Genomic DNA, 19621 nt, shown 5'->3' with positions numbered 1-19621 from the left:
CAGCACAGAGCCCGAGGCGGGGCTCAATCCCACGAACCACCAGATCATGACCTGAGCCGAAATCAAGAGTCAGCCAGCCACTCAACAGACTGAGCCTTGCAGGCACCCCTATTTTACCACAACATCTAATAAGGCTTGGTGAAAATGCAACAAAACGTTAACAGCTGTCAGGTTCGGGTCATCAGTACTCTGAGGTGGCCATGTCATTATTGTAAAAAATCAAACAAGCACGGGGCGCCTGAATTGTCTCAGTCAGTTAAGCATCCGACTCTTGATTTCGGCTCAGGTCATGATCTCATGGTTCATGAGATCAAGCCCTGCATCAGGCTCTGCACTGAAAGCATGGAACCTGCTTGGGACTCTCTCTGTCTCTCTCTCTCTGCTCCTCCCTGGTGCATGCGCACGCGTTCTCTCTCTCTCTCAGAATGAAGAAATAAACTTAAAAAAAAAATCAAACCAACAAAACCAGAACCTCCGGACGGCAGAGGGTGTGGAAGGCAAGGCCCTTGCAGGCAGGACACCCCTCCCAGCTGGCTCAGGGCCTTCCATCTCTTCCCTCCCCCTCCTACTTTTACTGCATCATGGTTGCTACGGAAACAGGGCCCCTTGGGCTCCCAGAGCTCAGCCCAGGTGCTACTGACTCCAGGAATAATGTCAGAGTATGAATAAAACAAAAGCCCGACCATCCGGGCCTCGTACACACACACACACACACACACACACACACACACACACACACGTCTGCGCTCCTGGTGGGTTTCCTACTCAAGGTGTGCCCATCCATGTGCCTACAGTGATACCACTTGCCCATACCTGTCAGCAGCAGGCCTGGGTCTGGGTGCATATGGGTCCAGTTTGCCCCTGTGGGTATGCCTGCATGCATGCGGGCATATCACACGGGCACCTGTGTCCACACAGCCCAGGACTATTATTACTAATATTGGAAATACTGTGGCAGGTAACATGTACCAACCGCTATGTACCGGGCAGGGTGCTCCAGGGTGCCTGGATCATCTCCTTGGAACCGCACAATAGGACCCACATTTGTGATCCCCAGATAAATGAGGCACAAAGAGGTTGTATGGCTTGCCCAAGGTCACCCAGAGCACATGAACCTAACCACTGAATCTAGATGACGGGGAGAAGAGCTTTCAATGTCACTGGTTCCCAAAGAGCCACAAACACAGCTGCACCAGAAGGAGCACCTCTGGCCCTGATGAGGCCCAGGTCTCCCAGGCCCCACTCAGGCCTAAGGAAGCAGATTCCCCAGGGTGGGTCTGCACAGCAGCCAGGGGTGGGCACCCCTGATCCAGCCTATGCTGAGCTGGCAGGAGGGTCTGGACAGGGCATGGCAGGGTGAGGTCCCTTCAAGTCCTCTTTCGGGGCCCAGAAATGCACCTGGAAAAGCCTGTAGCCCAGAGATCCTCAATTCCAGATGTGTCTACCGGCAGCAAGGCAACCAGGAAAGTGGCAATGGCTGCCGTTGCACGCGCGCGCGCACACGCACACACACACACACACACACACACACACACACACCCCTCAGGGCAGGGCTCCAGAAGTCAGTAATGTGGCTTTGCGGCCTGCCAGGCACGGATTTCCGCCCACTCCACCCTCGAAGAATGAGGAGGGCGTGGGACGGAAGATGACACTGTGGTACCCTGCTGGTTCACGGCCCAGCCCGAGGCAGGGAGGGGTCAACCACCTCACCTAAACAACAAACTGTGACGGAGCTGGGCTGGGCACCCCAGAGGCTCCCACAGCCTCAGATTTCAAGGGGAGAGGGACGCGGGCAGAAACCACTGGACCACCGCAGAGCAGGAAGAAGTAAAGGCATTTCCTGCTAAGGGAACAACATAAGCAAGGAAGTAAAGGCATCAAGGCGAAAAAGTGCCAGAAAACAGCAAGTCACACCATCTGGCTTGGAGCTGAAGATCAAGAGGAGGCACCGTTGTAAGAAAAAGGGGGGAAAAACCCACCAAACCCTAGAAATGTGCTGAGACACAGAGAAGTTAAATAACTTGCCCAAGTTCATCCAGATGGTGGAGTCCGGATTTAAAACATAGGCTGCCTGACTCTGAAGCACACGGAATAACCACTAAGACGGGGTTCACTGGTTGGCAGCCTTTTCCTCCGTGCACACCTTGCAATGCTGTGAAGTGAGCCCAGCTCGGCCTGGAGCAGTGGTCCTCTTTGGGGCGGGGAAGCTTCTACTCCCTCCCCTCTGAAAATTCAGCAATGCCCGGACACATTTTTGACTGTCACTCCTAGGGGGCAGGTTGCTAGTGTCTCATAAGCAAAGGCCAGAGACGCTGCTCAACATCTACAATGTACAGGACAGCCCCCGAAACAAAGATTTATCCAGCCCCAAATGTCAACAGAAACCTTAACCTAGAGTGACCCACCCACCTGGAGCCCATTTTAACATCCAACCTGACCTGAACCATTGACAATCAGCACACTGCTCATCCCTTGGGACTGGGGTTCCCAGAAACTATTGCACATTAGAATTACCTGGAAATCAGGGCACCTAGGTGGCTCAGTCGGTTGAGCGTCCAACTTTGGCTCAGGTCATGATCTCACAGTTCGTGAGTTCCAGCCCCGCATCGGGCTCGGTGCTGACAGCTCAGAGCCCAGAGCCTGCTTCAGATTCTGTGTCTCCCTCTCTCTCTGCCCCTCCCCTGCTCACACTGTCTCTCTCTTTCTCTCTCTCAAAAATAAATAAACACTTAAAAAAAGAATGAAAAGAAAAAGAATCACCTGGAAATCTTCAAAAAAAAAAAAAAAATACTAATGATGGGACCCACCCCAGACATTCCGATTTCCAACTCTGGAACTGGGTGTGACCTGGGCATGAGAATCTTTTAAAGCCTCCCAGGTGATAGCAAAGTGCAAAACATCTGGGAACCACTGCCTTGAGGGAGAGGAGGATCAAATTATCTGCTATGGACCAGAGACCGTTAGTGGATGCTAATGCCAGAAAGAGAGGACATTGGAAAGTCAACACAACCAAAAACCGCCCAGCCCCCCACCAGCTTGGGGCGGGGATGGTCCCACACCAGGCTCCCAGGAACTAGACTATGTGCAGTCAGCACTAACAAAGCCTGCCACGGGCACACAGAGGGCAGAGCTAGAGACGACTTTGGCATGATGGATTAGTCAGAGCTGGCAGAGGCCTGAGGAGGAGGTTAATTAGAGAGCCTTTGTCAACTGTCTGGACAGGAGATAATGGGCCTGAACCAGGAGGAGGGCGGGAGAGGGCCTCGTGACTCAGGGACTTCACAACCCGGTGACAGAGAAAGAACTGGATTGGAAGACAGAAAAGGTTAATTGAGAGTGAGTGTGGTCTGGGGACAGAGCAGGAAGTGATCAGTCAGCTGCTGAAGGCGGAGATGAGAGCACCTGGGAGGGGGTGACCTGGGACAGGGACTAGGGAGTCAGCCATGGGGAGACAGGGAGCTGGAACCCGAGAGGGATGACAGCCCCAGATCACAAGTGGCCCACTGGTGACCCTCTGTGCTGAACCTGGCCTACAGGGCAGGCCACACATGGCTTGAGTTAGCTCTCAAGACTTTTCCTAAAATTCCAGATTTCCAGCTTCTCTTGGACAGTGGAAGATCTGGTGAGACAGGCAAGCATCCCCACAGAGGCTGATATGTGCCCCCAGACCCCTTCCTGTGGTTGTCTTCAGCCCTGCCAGATCCCTGCAGCCATCAGGCCTATCTTCAGAAAGAAGAGACAAGACAACGTGCTAAGCCAGAAAGCGGTGATGATGGAGGGGCTGCTAGGGGGAGGAGGAAAGGAGCCAGGTGCTGCACAGAGCCAGACAGCTCTGTCCTGGTCCCGCACCCCCCACCTCAAGCTAGGAACATCCCCACTTGGGACCTCACATACTGATCTGTAAACAAGGAGGCTGATGCCCATGACCTCTAGTTGCCCACCCTCATGTCCACTGGGCTCCTGCAGGCTGCCCAGGTCAACCCTTCTGACCAGGCTTTGAGATGAAGCCTAGAAAACCTGATTCTTTACAACACAGATTACCCCAGGCAGTGAGAAATCCCAACTAGATCTGAAGGGGCCAGGGATGACCAGCTGGGGTGCGGGGGGGAAAGAACACTGGGAACGGGGAGGGATGAGAAACCAAGCAATGGCAGCTACAGAGATTCCAGATGAAAAGAATGGTCATCTTTGAACAATCAGAACTGTATTGTAATAGAATAGGCATCCTTACAAAGTAATGAGCTCCCTATTGCTGGAGGTAACCAAGCTCAGGTTCAGTGACTAGTTTCAGGGGCACAATGAATTTATGTAGTGGCTCATTTGACTTTTTTATTTCAAGTTCTGAGATTCAAGGGCTCCAGAGATCTGGAGATCTCCCTTAAAGGCTCCCACCCCTCCCAATGCTCCCAGGGCAAGCTGTTGGGGATCAGGCTCTGGACTCTGCCTTCCAGAAAAGAAGGGCCTAGATGGTCTGGAAAAAGCACAGAACGTCCACTTCCTTGCTCCCCTTGCCCTTCAGCAACCCCACAACCACACAGCCAGACCTAGCAACCCCTGCTGCACAGCCCCCATCCCAGCAGAGCCTCACCAGGGTCCCCTCAGAGGGAGAGGGAACAGCTAGCTCCTGGGAGAGGGCCCTCTACATCCTCTCCCCACACTCCCATCCCCACTCCCTGCTCCCAGCCCCACAGGGGACAGCAGAAGGAAGGAAATAGAAGCAAGCACCCCCCACATTCCCAGGCACCCTGTCCAGCAGGAGCCTCTCTGAGGGCAGCGGGGGTCCTGACACACCCCAGGGTCCACAGTGTATGGACAGGAAGCACGTGGGAAGGACAATGTGGGGAGTCAGAGCCTCTCTTCAAAGCCCATAAGAGCAATTCTTCCCCAGCCCTGGCCAAATCCAGCCCCTGGTGAGCCAAGCAAAGCCCTATGGCCTCCTCCCCATGGGATTCTGAGTCTTCTCATCGAGTCAGGCCAGCAGGCCTCTAAGTCTGGGGAGACCTGTGAAGAAGCTCAAGTACATGGCCAGGGACCTGAGGACTGAAGGACCCTTTCAAGGAGCTGAATGGGGTGAGGAGGCTCCCCCAAGAAGAGCTGGGCCCAGGCTGGTGGGCCCCAGGCTGCCCATCTGCATTCCACTCTCCCGTTTCCCTGCCCTGGTCCCCCACAGTAACACACTTAGCCCTGTCCCATGAGATCAATAAGGACCACTCAGCTCCCCAGCCACTTGGCAAACACCCCCACAGGGCCCCAGAAATAAGCAGAACCCCTCCTGCCCATAGTCTCATACCCATCTCAGAAGGGCCCGATGCCCAGTGCCCACTGGCCAGAGCTTCCAGCTAGCTCCCTGCTTGCCCATCAGGAGACACCCACCGGACCTGGTCAAGACCCAGGAAGCTGCTTGTCCACCAAGAATCCAGAACAGGGACTCACCAGGGCTTCCTAGGCATGGCGGGGACCAGCCGGGATGAGGGCCAGGAACACACAAATCCCTGGAGTTTGCAGACCTTGCTGCCTGGCAAATGGCACCTCCAGGTGCATCCTCAGTGTCTGGCAATGAAATCAGGCCACAGCCCAATTGCCAGCTGAACACCCGCCCGCCTTGCTTCTCCCTGTAGCCACTCACGCCCTGAGACTCCAAATCCCAAAAGAGACATGTTCGTGGTTACCATAGGAACTCGCTAAAGCCAAAAAAGGCACCACACAGTCACCCACATGGGCCCTCAAAGCTCATGTCCACCTGCACAGGCAAGCACACACACACTCCTACACACACCCACACACGCCTACACTGTGCTCAGGCTCAGGGCCCACAGGGTGTCTGGAAGTGGGTGCCCTGCATGCGTGGTCCAGCCAGCTGCTGATTACAAGGGCAGTGGCGCCAGCCGGTGCTTACCTGGAGCTCGCCTGCCAAAGGCACCCTAGGAGCTGAGCAGGGTTGGGGGTCACGGCCCAGGTCACTGCCAGGTCTGCCTGCAAGGTCAGGGAGAGGGCACTTCCTGGCCTGTTTCCTGGCCACAGACCATCTCTTGTAACCCTTCACGTGTTGCTCCTCTCCTCTGTCCCCTCTATGGTCAGGGGGGAGGGTAGGTATGAGGGTCAGGATCTAAACCGGCCACATGGAGAGGGGAGAGGGGGGAGGGGAGAGCAGGGATCATGTATTCAGAGCCTTACTCCCCCATCTCCATAAATGGGACCAACATCCACCCAAGGGCTCACCCAGAAACTTGAAAGTCTTCACCTTGACCCCTCCCTTGCTCTCACCTCCCACATCAAAACCAATCCAGGCTGGGAAGACCACCTCTTCGATAACTCTCCAATCTGTCCACTCTCCCCAACCCCACTGCCCCCGCCCCAGCCTCCAACCTCTCCAGTGAGTCAGCAGAGGACAGCCAGAGGACCCTCTGACTCAAATCTGGGTCCTACTCCCCTTAAAACCCTGCAGTGGCTCCGGTTACCCAGAGAAGCCAGCTCAGCTCTCCACACAGCTGTCCCATACTGCCAGAGGCTGCCCAGCCTGCCCCCATACTCCCACCCCAGTATTCCATCTGGTGGTAGTAACCGCCCCCAGAGCCCTCCCACCCGCTGCGTTTCTCACCTCACTGTCTGTGCACTGTTGCTGCCTCTCTCTTCTGTGGACTGACCTTACTCACCCTCGGATACGGCTCAGGCATCACCAAGTCTGCAGGAAACCCCTTCCATCTTCTCAGAGGACATCTCTGCCAGCCCTCCTCACACTCCCCTGCAGTTGTCTGACTATACATCTGCCTGCCTCCAGGGCTGTAAGCTTTCACGAGCAGAGACCATGTCTTTTTCATCTCTGTTTTCCCACCAACCCCAGGGCCTGGCACCGGGCTTGGAATGGAGGTGCCCAGTAATTATGAGCTGAATTGATGCAGCATTCTAACCCCCAGAACAGCAAGCTCCCCTGCCCTTAACAACCCAGCATACTCTCAGCACATTCCCTGGGTGTGTAAGAGGAAGTGACTAAGGGGGCAGCCCCAGAAGGTTCTAGAACATCTTAGTGGTACCTGAAGGATTCTTGTAATCCACTGTAAGCAAAGTCCTGGTGGAAAATGGGGAAATTAACTGGTGATCATGGCCTTTGGCCAATGCATGAAAAACGCCATGAAACTGGAATCAAGGGTGGACTGTGGAGCCATAGGCTTTCTGGAAGGAAGGCTGGAAAGCTGGAGGCAGAGACTTGATGCACTGACACCTGGGCCCTGACTCTGCTCCTCCCCAACATGGGCATGTGGCCTTGCCAACACTACCACAAGAACCAGGAGAAGCAGATGTCTGTAAAGGTAACCATCTAGATTTTGTGTGTAATTCTCACTGAATGAAGATCGAACCCCTGAGTTTACAGCCCCCATCCTGCATGAGCCATGGCTCCAGCAGCTGCCATCAAGGATCCTAGGGGACAAGAGAAGATACGCTGCGTCTGCTCCTGCCTGTGTGGTCACCCTGCTTCTAATAAAATGTTGAATTCTTAGCTGGTGAAATCTGAACCTAGAGTAGGGATGGCCGTGTGGTATCTTCTGGCCAAACCACAGGACAGCTGAAATGCTTCTCTTGGCCAGGATGCTGGGAGAATGCTCCTCCAGGCCCTCTCCCTCCCTCTCTTGAGGAAGAAACAAGAGGACACAGTCACCTCCAGGCTTCATCACATGCTTTCTCTCTATTCAGAGAAGCCATTTCTAGTGACCAAGAACTGGGACCATCAGTTAGAAAGGAGGATTTGGGGGGCACCTGGGTGGTTCAGTCAGTTAAGCATCAGTCATGATTTCACAGTTTGTGGGGTCGAGCCCCCCATTGGGCTCTGTGCTGACAGCTCAGAGCCTGGAGCTTGCTTTGGATCCTGTGTCTCCCTCTCTCTCTGCCCCTTCCCTGCTCCCTCTCCCCCCCCACCCCCCTCTCAAAAATAAATAAACATAAAAAATTGTATAAAAAAAGAAAGTTGGACTCTGTTTCCTACAAGGCAATGGGTTCTAGATTTCCCCACCATCAGGAGTGTGCTTGCTACTGTGCCCCCAGAAGTGGAGACAGGCTGCACTGAATCATCCCTATGCTCACCCAGTCCCATTATGGCCAGTTGCTGTGTATGACAGTCATCTCAGATGGCTGGAGCATGGCTTACCAGCCTGTGCAGCAGAACACACACACACACACACACACACACACACACACACACGTACCCACACATGTGTGCGTGCCCATCTCTTTCTTTAGCAAAGAAACAGGGGTCTGTGAGTGGGGGCAGGGGCAGCAAAAAGGAATGGAGGAAGGTTATCTGAGGCTCCCAGCTCAGGCCCTCACCTCCCGGATGCTGCTTCAAGGACCTCCATGAGCAAATCCTAGATTTGCTAGCCTGGGCTCTCCTCTGGGGGAATCTAGTCTATGGCTCAACTACTGCAGTTGACGAAGGGTCACCCCCCAGAAGGTTCTAGAACATCCTGGTGGTACTGAAGGATTCTTATAACCTTATCCTAAGCTGGCCTCGGCCCCATCTGCTGATTCTGCCTCTTTCTCTCCTTCCCTCCACCTGCACATGATAGGCTAACCATAATGACCCATAACTGAATCATTCACCAAATCTAGATTGAGAACCTGCTATGTGCCAAACACGATGTTAGATTCTAGGGTGCCAGAGACAAAGTGTGCAGAGCCCCTGTTTTCAAAGACATCCATTCATGCATGTATGCATTCACTTTTTCAACAGCGAGTACCTCCCATCATCGAGGTCCTCAGAGAAATACAAAAGGACAAAGGTCATGAAGGTAAACTCCTAGAATGTCAAAGCTACAAGAGAGCAGGTTAGACAGTAGTCCAACCATCCCGTCTTACAGATGGGGAAGCTGAGTCTTGGAGAAGTTAACCATTTGCCCATCTGTTAGCCTGGGGCTATAACCTGGCCCTCCCAACTCCTCCCGTGTGCACGGCCACCACCTCCCTCTCCGCTGTTCCCGTGTGGCTCCGTGCCCCCTGCACCTTGCCGGTGAGGGTCCTCATCATTCAGGCACCAGAGATGCCACTCGACCTGGGCCTGCAGCAAGGGCATGTGGTGTGAAGGCAGAGGTGCATATTCTGTGCCACCCAGATTAGGTGCACGGTCCCCGAGCAGAGCGGGGCTAAAAAGAGTGAGAAAGCAGAGTGGCCAAGGGAGGTGCTGAGAACTACTCAGCTCCAGCCTGGACGAAACCAGCCACGAAGTACAGACCGGGATTCAAACCCCAGCCCCATGATTTCTTCACCGATGACCTTAACCAAGTGTCCTGCCTCCATCTTCTCAGCTGTACCACGCCGAGAGCGACAGCAGCTGCTTCAGGAGGCGGTTGTGAAACCTCAGGGAAACTGTGCCATTTCAACTTAGCGCACCATAAGTGCTCAGCAGTGGCGAGGCCAGAACCCCCACCTTCAGAGCTGGGTGGCTCAGGGACACCTCCAGGAGATACGCGGCTGACTGTCTTTGTGTCGAGAGCACTAGGTCCCCAGAGAAAGAGCTAAAGCAACTGGGAGCACAGGCCACAGCGCAGGGGTGTCTGCTGCTCAGCAAAGTCAACGGGCTACACTGGTAGAGAGAAAGAGGTCTCGCCCAGCGGAGGCAGAAGGAGGGTGGCACCCTGGTGCCTAGGAGAGCTGTAGCCCATGTAGTTAGCTTCCTAAGGGACATACCAACGGGGCGCCCGGGTGGCTCAGTCAGTTAAGCGTCTGACTCTTGATTTTGGGTCAGGTTATGGTCTCACTTTTGAGTTCGAGCCCCACATCAGGCTCTGTGCTGACAGTGCAAATTCTACTTGGGATTCTCTCTCTCCCTCTCTCAATGCCCCTACCCTGCTTGCTCTCGCTCTCAAAATAAATCAATAAACTTTAAAAATGTTAATCTAATGGACATATCAGCGAGCAGAGCCATATCCTGGGCATCTAGGCAGATCTCCACATTAGGGACTATCAATGGAGGGGAGGAAGACAAATGAAAAAACAAGTACTGAACTCCCTTTTAGTCCCCAGGGTAGCGGGGGTGGCTAGCTTAAAGCTCGTATGGTGTCTGTCCAGCCCACAAGCCACCTTTCTTCGTGGGAACTAGCCCCTCCCACATAGAGAGGTGACCACAGCAGCCATATTTTATCATAAAACTTCATGTCTCCAGCTAAACTGATTGGACCAGGGGTACACAACTGACCCAAGCTGGGCCAGTAAGATTCTCTCTCTTTTTCAACAGTTTTATTGAGATGTAATTTACACATCATACAATTCATCATTTTAAAGTACACAATTCAATGGCTTTAGTATATTCGCAAGGTTGTGCCACCATCACCACTATCTGGTCCTTGGACATTTACATCACCCCACAAAGACACCTGCATCCTTTAGCACTCACTCCCCCTAACAACCTCCCCAGCCCTAGGAAACCACGAATCTATTTTCTGTCTCTATGGATTTGCTTACTCTAGACTTCTCATATAAATGGAGTCACACAATATGTGGTTGTGACTTTCACTTAGCATAATGTTTCCAAAGTTCATCTATGTTGTAACACGTGTCAGTACTTGGTTTCTTTTGATGGCCAAACGGTATGCCATTGTATCGATGTGTCACGTTTTGTTTACCCATCCATCTGATAAACATTTGGGTTGTCTCCACTTTGGGCTATTATTAATCATGCCGCTATGAACATTCGTGTTACGAGTTTCTACACGAACAACATATATTTTCATTTCTCTTGGGTATGTACTTAAGAGAGGAATTGCTGGGGCGCCTGGGTGGCTCAGTCGGTTAAGCATCCGACTTCGGCTCAGGTCACGATCTCACAGTCCGTGAGTTCGAGCCCCACGTCGGGCTCTGTGCTGACAGCTCAGAGCCTGGAGCCTGCTTCAGATTCTATGTCTCCCTCTCTCTCTGACCCTCCCTCATTCATGCTCTGTCTCTCTCTGTCTCAAAAATAAACATTAAAAAAAAAGAAAGAAAAAAAAGAGAGGAATTGCTGGTCATATGGTAACTCTGTGTTTAAGCTTTTGAGAAACTGCCAGATTGTTTTCCAAAGCAGCTGCACCATTTTACATTCCCAGCAGCCAGCGGTGAACAAGGGTTCCAGTTTCTCCCCATCCACACCAATACTTGCCATTATCTTCTTTCTGATTATAGTCATTCTAATGGGTGTGAGGTAGTATCTCACTGTGGCTTTCATGTATAATTTCCCTGATGGCTAATGATGCTGAACATCTTTTCACGTGCTTATTGTCCATTTATGTATCTTCTTTGGAGAAATGTCTATTCAGATCCTTTGCACATTTTTTAATTGTGTTGTCTTTGTATTGTTGAGAGCTCTTTATGTATTTTAGATAAAAGTCCCTTATCAGATATGATTTGCAAATATTTTCTCCCATTCTGTGGACTGACATTTCACTTTCTTGATGGTGTCCTTTGTAACACAAAAGTTTTTGATTTGGATGAAGTTCAATTTATCAATTTGTTGTTGTTGCTTATGCTTTTGGTGTCATATCTAAGAAACCACTGCCTTATTCGAAGTCACAAAGATTTACTCCTATGTTTTCTTCTAAGAGTTTTATAAGTTTAGCTCTTACATTTAGGTCTTTGATCCATTTGAAGTTAATTTTTACATATGGTGTGAGAGAGGGGTTCGATTTACTCCTATGTTTTCTTCTAAGAGTTTTATAAGTTTAGCTCTTACATTTAGGTCTTTGATCCATTTGAAGTTAATTTTTACATATGGTGTGAGAGAGGGGTTCCATTTCATTCTTTTGGATGTAGATATAGCTGTACCAGCACCATTTGTTGAAAGACTATTTTTCTCCATTGAATTGTCTTGGCACACTTGTTGAAAAATCAACTAAGGGGCGCCTGGGTGGCTTGATCGGTTAAGCGTCCGACTTCGGCTCAGGTCATGATCTCACGGTCCGTGAGTTCAAGCCCCGCGTCGGGCTCTGTGCTGACAGCTCAGAGCCTGGAGCCTGTTTCGGATTCTGTGTCTCCCTCTCTCTCTGCCCCTCCCCTGTTCATGCTCTGTCTCTCTCTGTCTCAAAAATAAATAAACATTAAAAAAATTTTAAAAAAGAAAAAGAAAAATCAACTGACCACAAAAGTGAGGGGTTTAAAAAAAAAGTGAGGGATTTATTTCTGGACTCTGAATTCTGTTTCATTGACCTATATGGCTATCCTTACACCAGTACCACATGGTCTTGATTACTGTAGCCTTGTAGAAAATTTCAAAATCAGGAAGTATAGTCCTCGAAATTTGTTCTTCTTTTTCAAGACTACCCATAAGTTTATGGGTGCCTGGGTGGCTCAGCCAGTTCAGCGTCTGACTCTTGATCTCAGTTCAGGTCAAGGTCTCACATTTCTTGGGATCAAGCCCCACGTCAGGCTCTGCACTGACAGCACGGAGCCTGCTTGGGATTCTCTCTCCCTCCCTCTCTCTCTCTCTGCGCCTCCCCCGCTTGTACGCTTTCCCCCCGACTTTTTCTTTCTCTCAAAATAAGTAAATAATCTTTAAAAAAAGAAAGAAAAGACAACCCTTAAATTTCTGTATGAATTTTAGGATCAGTTTAGCAGTTACTGCAAGGAAGCCAGCAGGAAGCTTGTTGGGGAGGCTCTCCAGTTCCAGCTCAACCCCTCCTGAACTCTAGCTCTCTAGGTTCCCTGAGACACCCTGGGATCTTTTCTGTATTCTCTTTCGCTTAACCATATTACACTGAGGTTTTCTTTCTTGCAATCAGAAGAATATTAACCAAGTACAAGTAAGAACACAGTGCTACACACCATCCCAAACAGCCATCTCAGCACTACCTCCCCAGGACCAAAGTCCTCAAACTGTCCCCCAGATACCCAATCCCAACGCTGGCCAGTGCCCCCCAGCCCTTCACTACACCTTGAAACTAGTTCCCTTCCAGGTGACACACATCATCTTTACCCGTTAAACAGCCTCTCAATAAATGCCTGTGAAACTGAACTAAACATCCCAAAACAACACCAAAAGAAACATTCCCACCACTCCACCCCCACTTAGTAACCCTGTTTCGTGCCTAATTCTCATTCAATACGCAGATAAGAAGCTCCTGGAAAATTAGACTTCAAACAAAGGATGCAAAAACTGAAGTCTGGAGAAGTTAAATGCCTTGCCCATGAGTGACGATTTGCCCTGAACACTGAGCCACACTGATGCACACCCCACGCCAACCGGCATAGGCCCAGGTGCACCTATTGTCCCGCCCCATCTTTAAGAGCCGCTAGAGAAGCTGCCTCCTCTTGGCAGTCTTCCAAGACTACTCCCACGGCAGAAAGCTCTCAGAAGGCAGGGACTGTCTGCCACTCATCCTGGCCCTGCTAACTGCTTCCCCTCACCGTTCTGAGCAAAACAGACCAAAGTGGGAAGCCTCTTATTCTCACCCCTATCTGCCGACTCTCAAGACCGGCTGTGCTTTGCCCGGGGACCTGTACCCAGGGCATACACAGCCAGTGCTAGCAACTAGATGGCATGGCAGAGGGAGGCCGGCCTGGAAAACCTTTCAGCTGAGATGGGGTGTCACAGGCGGGAGGAGCTGCCTCTGAAGGAGGACACTCATTGGAGGAATTTCTCATGCACCAGCGAACTCACATATGGCAGGATAATATTTTGGGCTAGTGACCAATGCTATTTTTTCCTCCTAGAATTTCCCTCCTTTTCAATTCACTCAATTGGAGCAGGTGGTTGGTCAGTACTCATTGCCCAGGGAGGGATGAAAATGGAATGACTTTTTCAAAGTCTGAAGCGGGGAGGGGAATCAGGATGCAAACACAATGGCTGGGGAGAAATACACATGGAAAAGGAGCAAAGACGGTGAGGGAGGAGCAGGTGGAGGTTCTGGGAGAGAGGTGTGTCTGCACAGGGCTTCCCAGACAGACGGGCAGACATATGGCAAACCGCGGCAGACAACTCCCAGCCCCCGAATCTGGTGTTGAAGCCTCAGAGAGCCACAGGGCTGGGCTCATCAGGATGACATTTGTCTGGTAACAGATGACTCAGTGGCCAACTGACCACATGCACACTGGGGTGTTTCATGAGGCTCCAGAACTATGTGGCACAATTTTCCAGGTAGGTAGGAATGTCAGAAAGACTGATGGATCAGGGACTTCACATAATAATCAAGGGGATAGGAAATAAAATTATCTTTCTCACGTCCAAGTTATGGCCTAAAAGACACCACTGTATGCATTACCATCAACCTGGCACCTGCTGCTTCCATCCCAGCATGCTTTTCTCCAGACACCCCAGGAACCAAGAGCCCTGTCCAACCTCTCCAGTCCAAAGCCTGTAAGACTGAGACGGAGAATCTGACAAATGCTACAGCCCCACTCTGGTTCCCCACAACTCAGGGGAAACGAGGGGCCCACAGGAGCTCTGGCCTGCCATCATCTCTGATCGCTACATAACAGGAAGTGGCTACTTACTTGACCTTCAGGCTCGCCAGCATGGTCTTGTCGATCCTGCCAAGAGAAAAGCAAGGGCTTTGGTCAGTGCCGAGGCTGAAGGCTGCCAACTAGCATCCGAAAGGCAGGTCCCTTAGCCAGTCTAGACCACCAGACCGGCAGGGCCCTGGAGGGGACAGGCGCTCCAGCCGGAACCTCTCCTCCAGCCCAGGAAGAGAGGACTGTGAGCTCTGGGAGGGCTGGAGCCACATATAACCCTACAAGGCAGGTACTGTTATTCTTCCCATTTTAGAAATGAGGAAACAGAGGCTAGGGAGGGTAACATCACTGGCCCAGTCTGAATCCAGGTTCCGACTCCAAACCCAGAGATCCCTTTGTATATAGCATCTCCCTTCATTGCCCACACTCCACAAGAGGCATTTGCAAGCCAGCTGCATCAGTCACTGCAGCTGGACCTTCAACACATCGACATTTCCCAGGCTTCTGCTTTGGAAAGATACCAGCACCCCAGCACCCCAGCAACAAGGACCCTCCTGTTCTGGGAGCTGCCAGTCCATGCAAGGAGGCAGACCCCACTCCCGAGACAGAACCCAAGAGCAGGCTCCAGGGTGCACGGACAAGTGGGAACTGTCAGGCACGGAGCTCAGAGCAGGGAAGATCACACACACAGCAGGCTGTCCTGGCAGCCAGCTCCTCCACCCCAGGCTGCGCCCACCCTTGCTGGAAGACAAGGCAGTGCTGCTAAGCTTCTATTTTTACCCCGTGCATATGCCAGCCCTCGTGGCTGGTAAAAGAGGCCCCTTCCTCTCTCCAGACAGAAAGGTGGGCGAGATTCCCACTGTCAGCATCTCCTCTTTTTTAGGGGTCACAACCACCGGTGTCACCACCACCACCCCCATGTCATCAACACCACCACTGTCACCATCACCATCGGTGTCGCCACACCCCCATGTCAGCATCACCATCAGTGTCACCATCACTATAAAGGTCACCATTACCCTCAGTGTCACCACCATCCCCTGTGTCACCATCACCATCAGTGCCACCCAAATCACTACCACGTCCAGGATGCTCGAAACCCTGGAAAGATCTTTCAGCCGCCCTATCCTGTATGTTCAGCTTTGCCACAAGCTTCCTTGCACACGACTCCCAGGGCAGCACAGGGATGGGAGCAGTGTCAGGGGCCACACAGGGAGGACACGGAGCTGTCGTAAGTCAGCACCAAGCCCCTGAACTGGGAGTTGGGATCCTTTCACTCTGAGTAAACTCCCAGCACCTTCGGATCTCAGTTTCCAGCAGCAAAACAAGCCACACCCCAAAGCTCCTGGCCCAGGTCCCTCCCAGCTTCTTCCCCACTGCATCCTGGGCCCCTTCCATGGAGCCTCCACAACTGGTCCTGAAGGGTCTCATGGGGCCCCCAAACCCTCTAGCATGCAGACGTGCCTCCTCTTCCATTCAGCCCACCAGAGCGGGGAGGGTGAATCCAGGAGGCAGAGCCTCCCATTCTGCTGTCATATTTGTTACAAATATACAGAGCTACGGAGCTACCTAACTATGACCCCAACAACAAGCCTTTACATTTTATATTTTCTCAAGGAATCCTTTTTAGTTCTTACGACATCCTGTGCATAAGGTGGAAATCCCCCACTTACACATGGGGAAACTGAGACCCAGAGAGGGGAAGTGTCCCGTCTGAGTTCCTCAACGGGCCAAGGTGGAGCCAGCACTAGAACCCAGACTTCTGGTGTGGTGCCCTCTCAACCCAACCAGCACAGCACCCAGTGGGTCACAGCAACCCCTGGCCCAGCACCCACATCCACACCTACCCGGCAATCTATCCACAGGGTTCCCACGCTAGGGTGTGGCCCTGGGAGGGCAGGGCCTGTGGCCTTTGCAGGACCAAGACAGGAGATAGGGCAGTAGCTGTGAAACCGAGGTTTTCTCTTTCAGAAAGCCAAACTCCCAAGGTTCTCCCTGGCGCCTTCTCTCTCCTCCCCACCCCATTCTCTCTCTTCACCTTGTCTGCCGCTGATGCCACTGGCTATCCACCCTGGCATCCAAAGGAGCTTCCAAAATACCGCCCCCTGAGATTCTGTTCACGGTGTGGAGTGGGCCAGGGCTCCAGGAATCTGCACTTTAGTCTCCAAGCCTCCCAGCTGGCAGCCATCTCCAGATGACGGCTGCTCTAACCCTCCAAGCCCACCAGGAAGCCCTGCACCCCGTCAGACTCAATGAGCCCCTACCCAATGCCTGTCGTGGGCAAGAAACACTTCACTTAGTCGTTCCATAAGCGTGTACTAAGCACGTACAACGTGCCACACACAGTTCCTCGTTCTGCTCCACACCTTCCAGAGGAGGGTGGGTCTCAGAGGTCCCCTCTCATGGCCTGGGCCCTGTCCTGTAGCGATCCCAGCCAGCCTGACAGGGAAGCACACTAGGTGATTTGGACCCAGACCTCACCCTCGGGACAGGAACCCCTTGGCCCCGCCATCAGGGAGGGCCTGTGAGCAGGCACTAGGCCACACTGTGCCACCTCTAGCATCATCTCATCCTCGCTGTCCCCAACTGCCAAACATGGAGCACCCACAACCCCTCCTGCCAGAGGGTGGATGGCAAAGAGCCTCCAAAGAGGGGGAAAAGGGAAGTCAAAAGCTGCACACACACAGAAGCGTAAACAGCCAGAGGAGCAGAACCCACCTCCTCCCAGACCCTGTGCCCCCTCCCTCTGTCCCTCGCCTCTGTGTCCCCCCAATTAGCCCGCCAGCCTCCACACCAGGGCACCCCTGGCCACCCTCCCTGCAGCAGCAGGAATCTTTGACAAGGCCCCAGGTCCACAAGCTGAAAGGAAACCGATAATGAAAACCACTTGACCCCGTTCCCCAGCTGAGGAGAAGCTGCCAGCAGCTGGTAACCATAGACAAGTTTTTGACCTTGGTCTCCCCGTTTTCTGGCCCCTAGGGAGGAAAGAGCTTCTCTCTTGTCCCAGACAGAAGCTTAGTGGCAAAAGGTGGCCCAGAGGTCCAGGGGAGAAGCGCGAACCCAGCTGCTCCGGCTGGGACAGAGCCGGGATTGGCTGGCCGGGCGGGGGGCGGGACCTGTGCAGATGGGTGTGCCCTGCCTTCTCCACCTTTGCCACGGAGAGGACTGAGCCCAGAGGTCCCCTGTGCAGGAGACACCCCATTACAACATCACGTACAAAGCGGACACGGGAGGAGTGTATGGCACACCTGCCCAGACAAGGGCACTCAAAGCGAGAGAAGCCCAGATGTGCACACACACCTGCTCAGAAGCGCAGAGTGCACACGTGGTCACACACACAGCACACCCACCCAGCCAGGCACACACTTCATACCTGGTTGTACAGACTGGGAGCTGCAGACATGCCACACACACATGGGAACAGGCACAGACACAACATTCACCCACAGCCACGCAGCCTCGTTCACACTGGCTCCAGCTCCAACCCTCCGGACTCCCTAGATCCTTCTCCAGGGTGAGTGAGGGAAAGCTTAATGTCTGATACCCCGGCCACCTCCATCCGGCCACGGCAGCTGCAATGCACCCTCCTACCCACCCGGATCTCAGGCACAACCTGAGCCCTCTGCTCACACAGGCAGCCCCAGCAGATGCAAGACGTCGCGGCTAGGTTCGCTCCCATCCCTTCAACCGCCGTCCCATCTGTCACCCACCATCCAAAGCCCCCAAAGGAGACACTGCGCTTCCTGCGAAACATGGCTGTGGCCGTGGGGCCCCGGAACCCAGCGATGTCCTCAGGACTGTTGGCAAAAAGGTGACAGTGCAGTGGGGTCAGCAGAGCCACAGGCGTAGGGCGGGACACTGGGTGTGGCACCTCCCCCACTGCCTGCCCCCAACCCCAGCACTTCCTGTGGGCGAGGCCGCGGGGCTGGGAGGTGTGTCCTGCCCTCCAGGAGGCACCAAGGAGGCAGGGGAGGTCGCAGAGGGCAGCTTCCCCATGCCCAGAGGAACCCGCAGCTCCGGAAAGGGCTCGGCTGGCAGATTGCACCACAGCCCGAGTTGGCAGCTCGGTCCCACACAGCCCTGGCTTCTCAGAACCCAAAGGAGGCCGGAGGAGTCCCACAGACGTACCTGTGAGGGAAAGAGCTCACTGGAAGGCTGGGGAGCCTTTCAGATGGCTCCTCACACCCACTCCCTGCAGCTGCCCAGGATGGGACCTCTGCCTTTCTGCTCCACCATGGCTCAGCACACACCAGATAAATCAGCCCCACACAGGTAAGGACACCCGCACACTTGTGGATACGAGTACACATGCACTGCCATGAGCACAGGGGCACATGCACGTGTGCACATATAGATGCACAGGACCCACAGGTGCACAGGCATGCTCACGTAAGTGTCGTTACACACCCACACACACATGCGCACAGGTACCGCACATCCACATGCCGGTTCATATAGACTCAACAGGGACACCTGCACGTACATCTCATATACACACAACTCCCCGTGACACAGGCTCACACGTGGACACAGACCCACGTGCACACACTCAGACTACACACACGCCCTCAAGGTACGTTCACATGTACACACGCACAGTCACAGATCTGTGCTTCTCAGACGCCCTCAAGTGCCCAAGCAGAGGTCAGCAGTGGGAAGGTGGCATGTGTGTGCAAGTGTGTTTCTTTCTAGCGGGGAGAAAAAGCTAGCCCTCATCTCTGCATGCACCAATGCTGACCATGCCAGGTATACAGTAGGTGCTCACTAATGACAGCCCATGGAGGGGTGTGGCACATATGCTACCACAGACTAGGTCGGGGAGACACAGGTGGGGACCAGGCCCCTGCCCTGCTCCCCCAAGCAGTGGAGGAAGGGAAACAAAGCTACCGTGGCTGCTGCCACTGGCCTCTCTCACTGGCCCACCCTCCCCACAGTTTCCTGGTTGGGGTCCACTGCCACTCTGGGCACTGGATCTGTGTTGTGGGACCAGAGGGTCACCCCCGGGTCATGGACCAAGAGCACAGGCATTTCGATTTTCTTGACTCCGCTGAAGCAGGGAAGGCTACATGGGCGGCAGGCGGTACGCTGGATGGGCTGCAGGCTCAGTTCAGGTCTGGGAGTGGCAAGGGTGGGGTCCTTTCCTCTAAGGCAGCAGGCCTCTCGGCAGAAGCCTGGTGGTCCTCAGTTCAGGCCAAATCCTCCGCCCCCACCTTCA

General features: G+C 53.2%; 1 protein-coding gene across 8 annotated transcripts in view; it reads right to left on the bottom strand.

Annotated features, from left to right (window-relative positions):
- Positions 1-19621, bottom strand: part of RAP1GAP2 (RAP1 GTPase activating protein 2) — a 224991-nt gene that overhangs the window by 172875 nt on the left and 32495 nt on the right. For 3 of the 8 annotated variants that reach the window (XM_058703622.1, XM_058703626.1, XM_058703628.1), the window contains one exon: positions 14449-14484. In XM_058703622.1, the coding sequence (XP_058559605.1) occupies positions 14449-14484 (36 nt within the window). Of the gene's footprint in view, positions 1-5433; positions 5612-14448; positions 14485-17357; positions 17624-18116; positions 18254-19621 lie in introns of those variants that run through there. The other 5 variants (XR_009254949.1, XM_058703620.1, XM_058703624.1 and 2 more) reach the window with 4 other exon arrangements.

Source organism: Neofelis nebulosa, chromosome 16 (assembly GCF_028018385.1).
Source record: "Neofelis nebulosa isolate mNeoNeb1 chromosome 16, mNeoNeb1.pri, whole genome shotgun sequence".
Taxonomy (NCBI): Eukaryota; Metazoa; Chordata; class Mammalia; order Carnivora; family Felidae; genus Neofelis; species Neofelis nebulosa.
The sequence above is the reverse complement of the archived record's forward strand: the minus strand, read 5'-3'. Positions and strand labels throughout refer to the sequence as shown.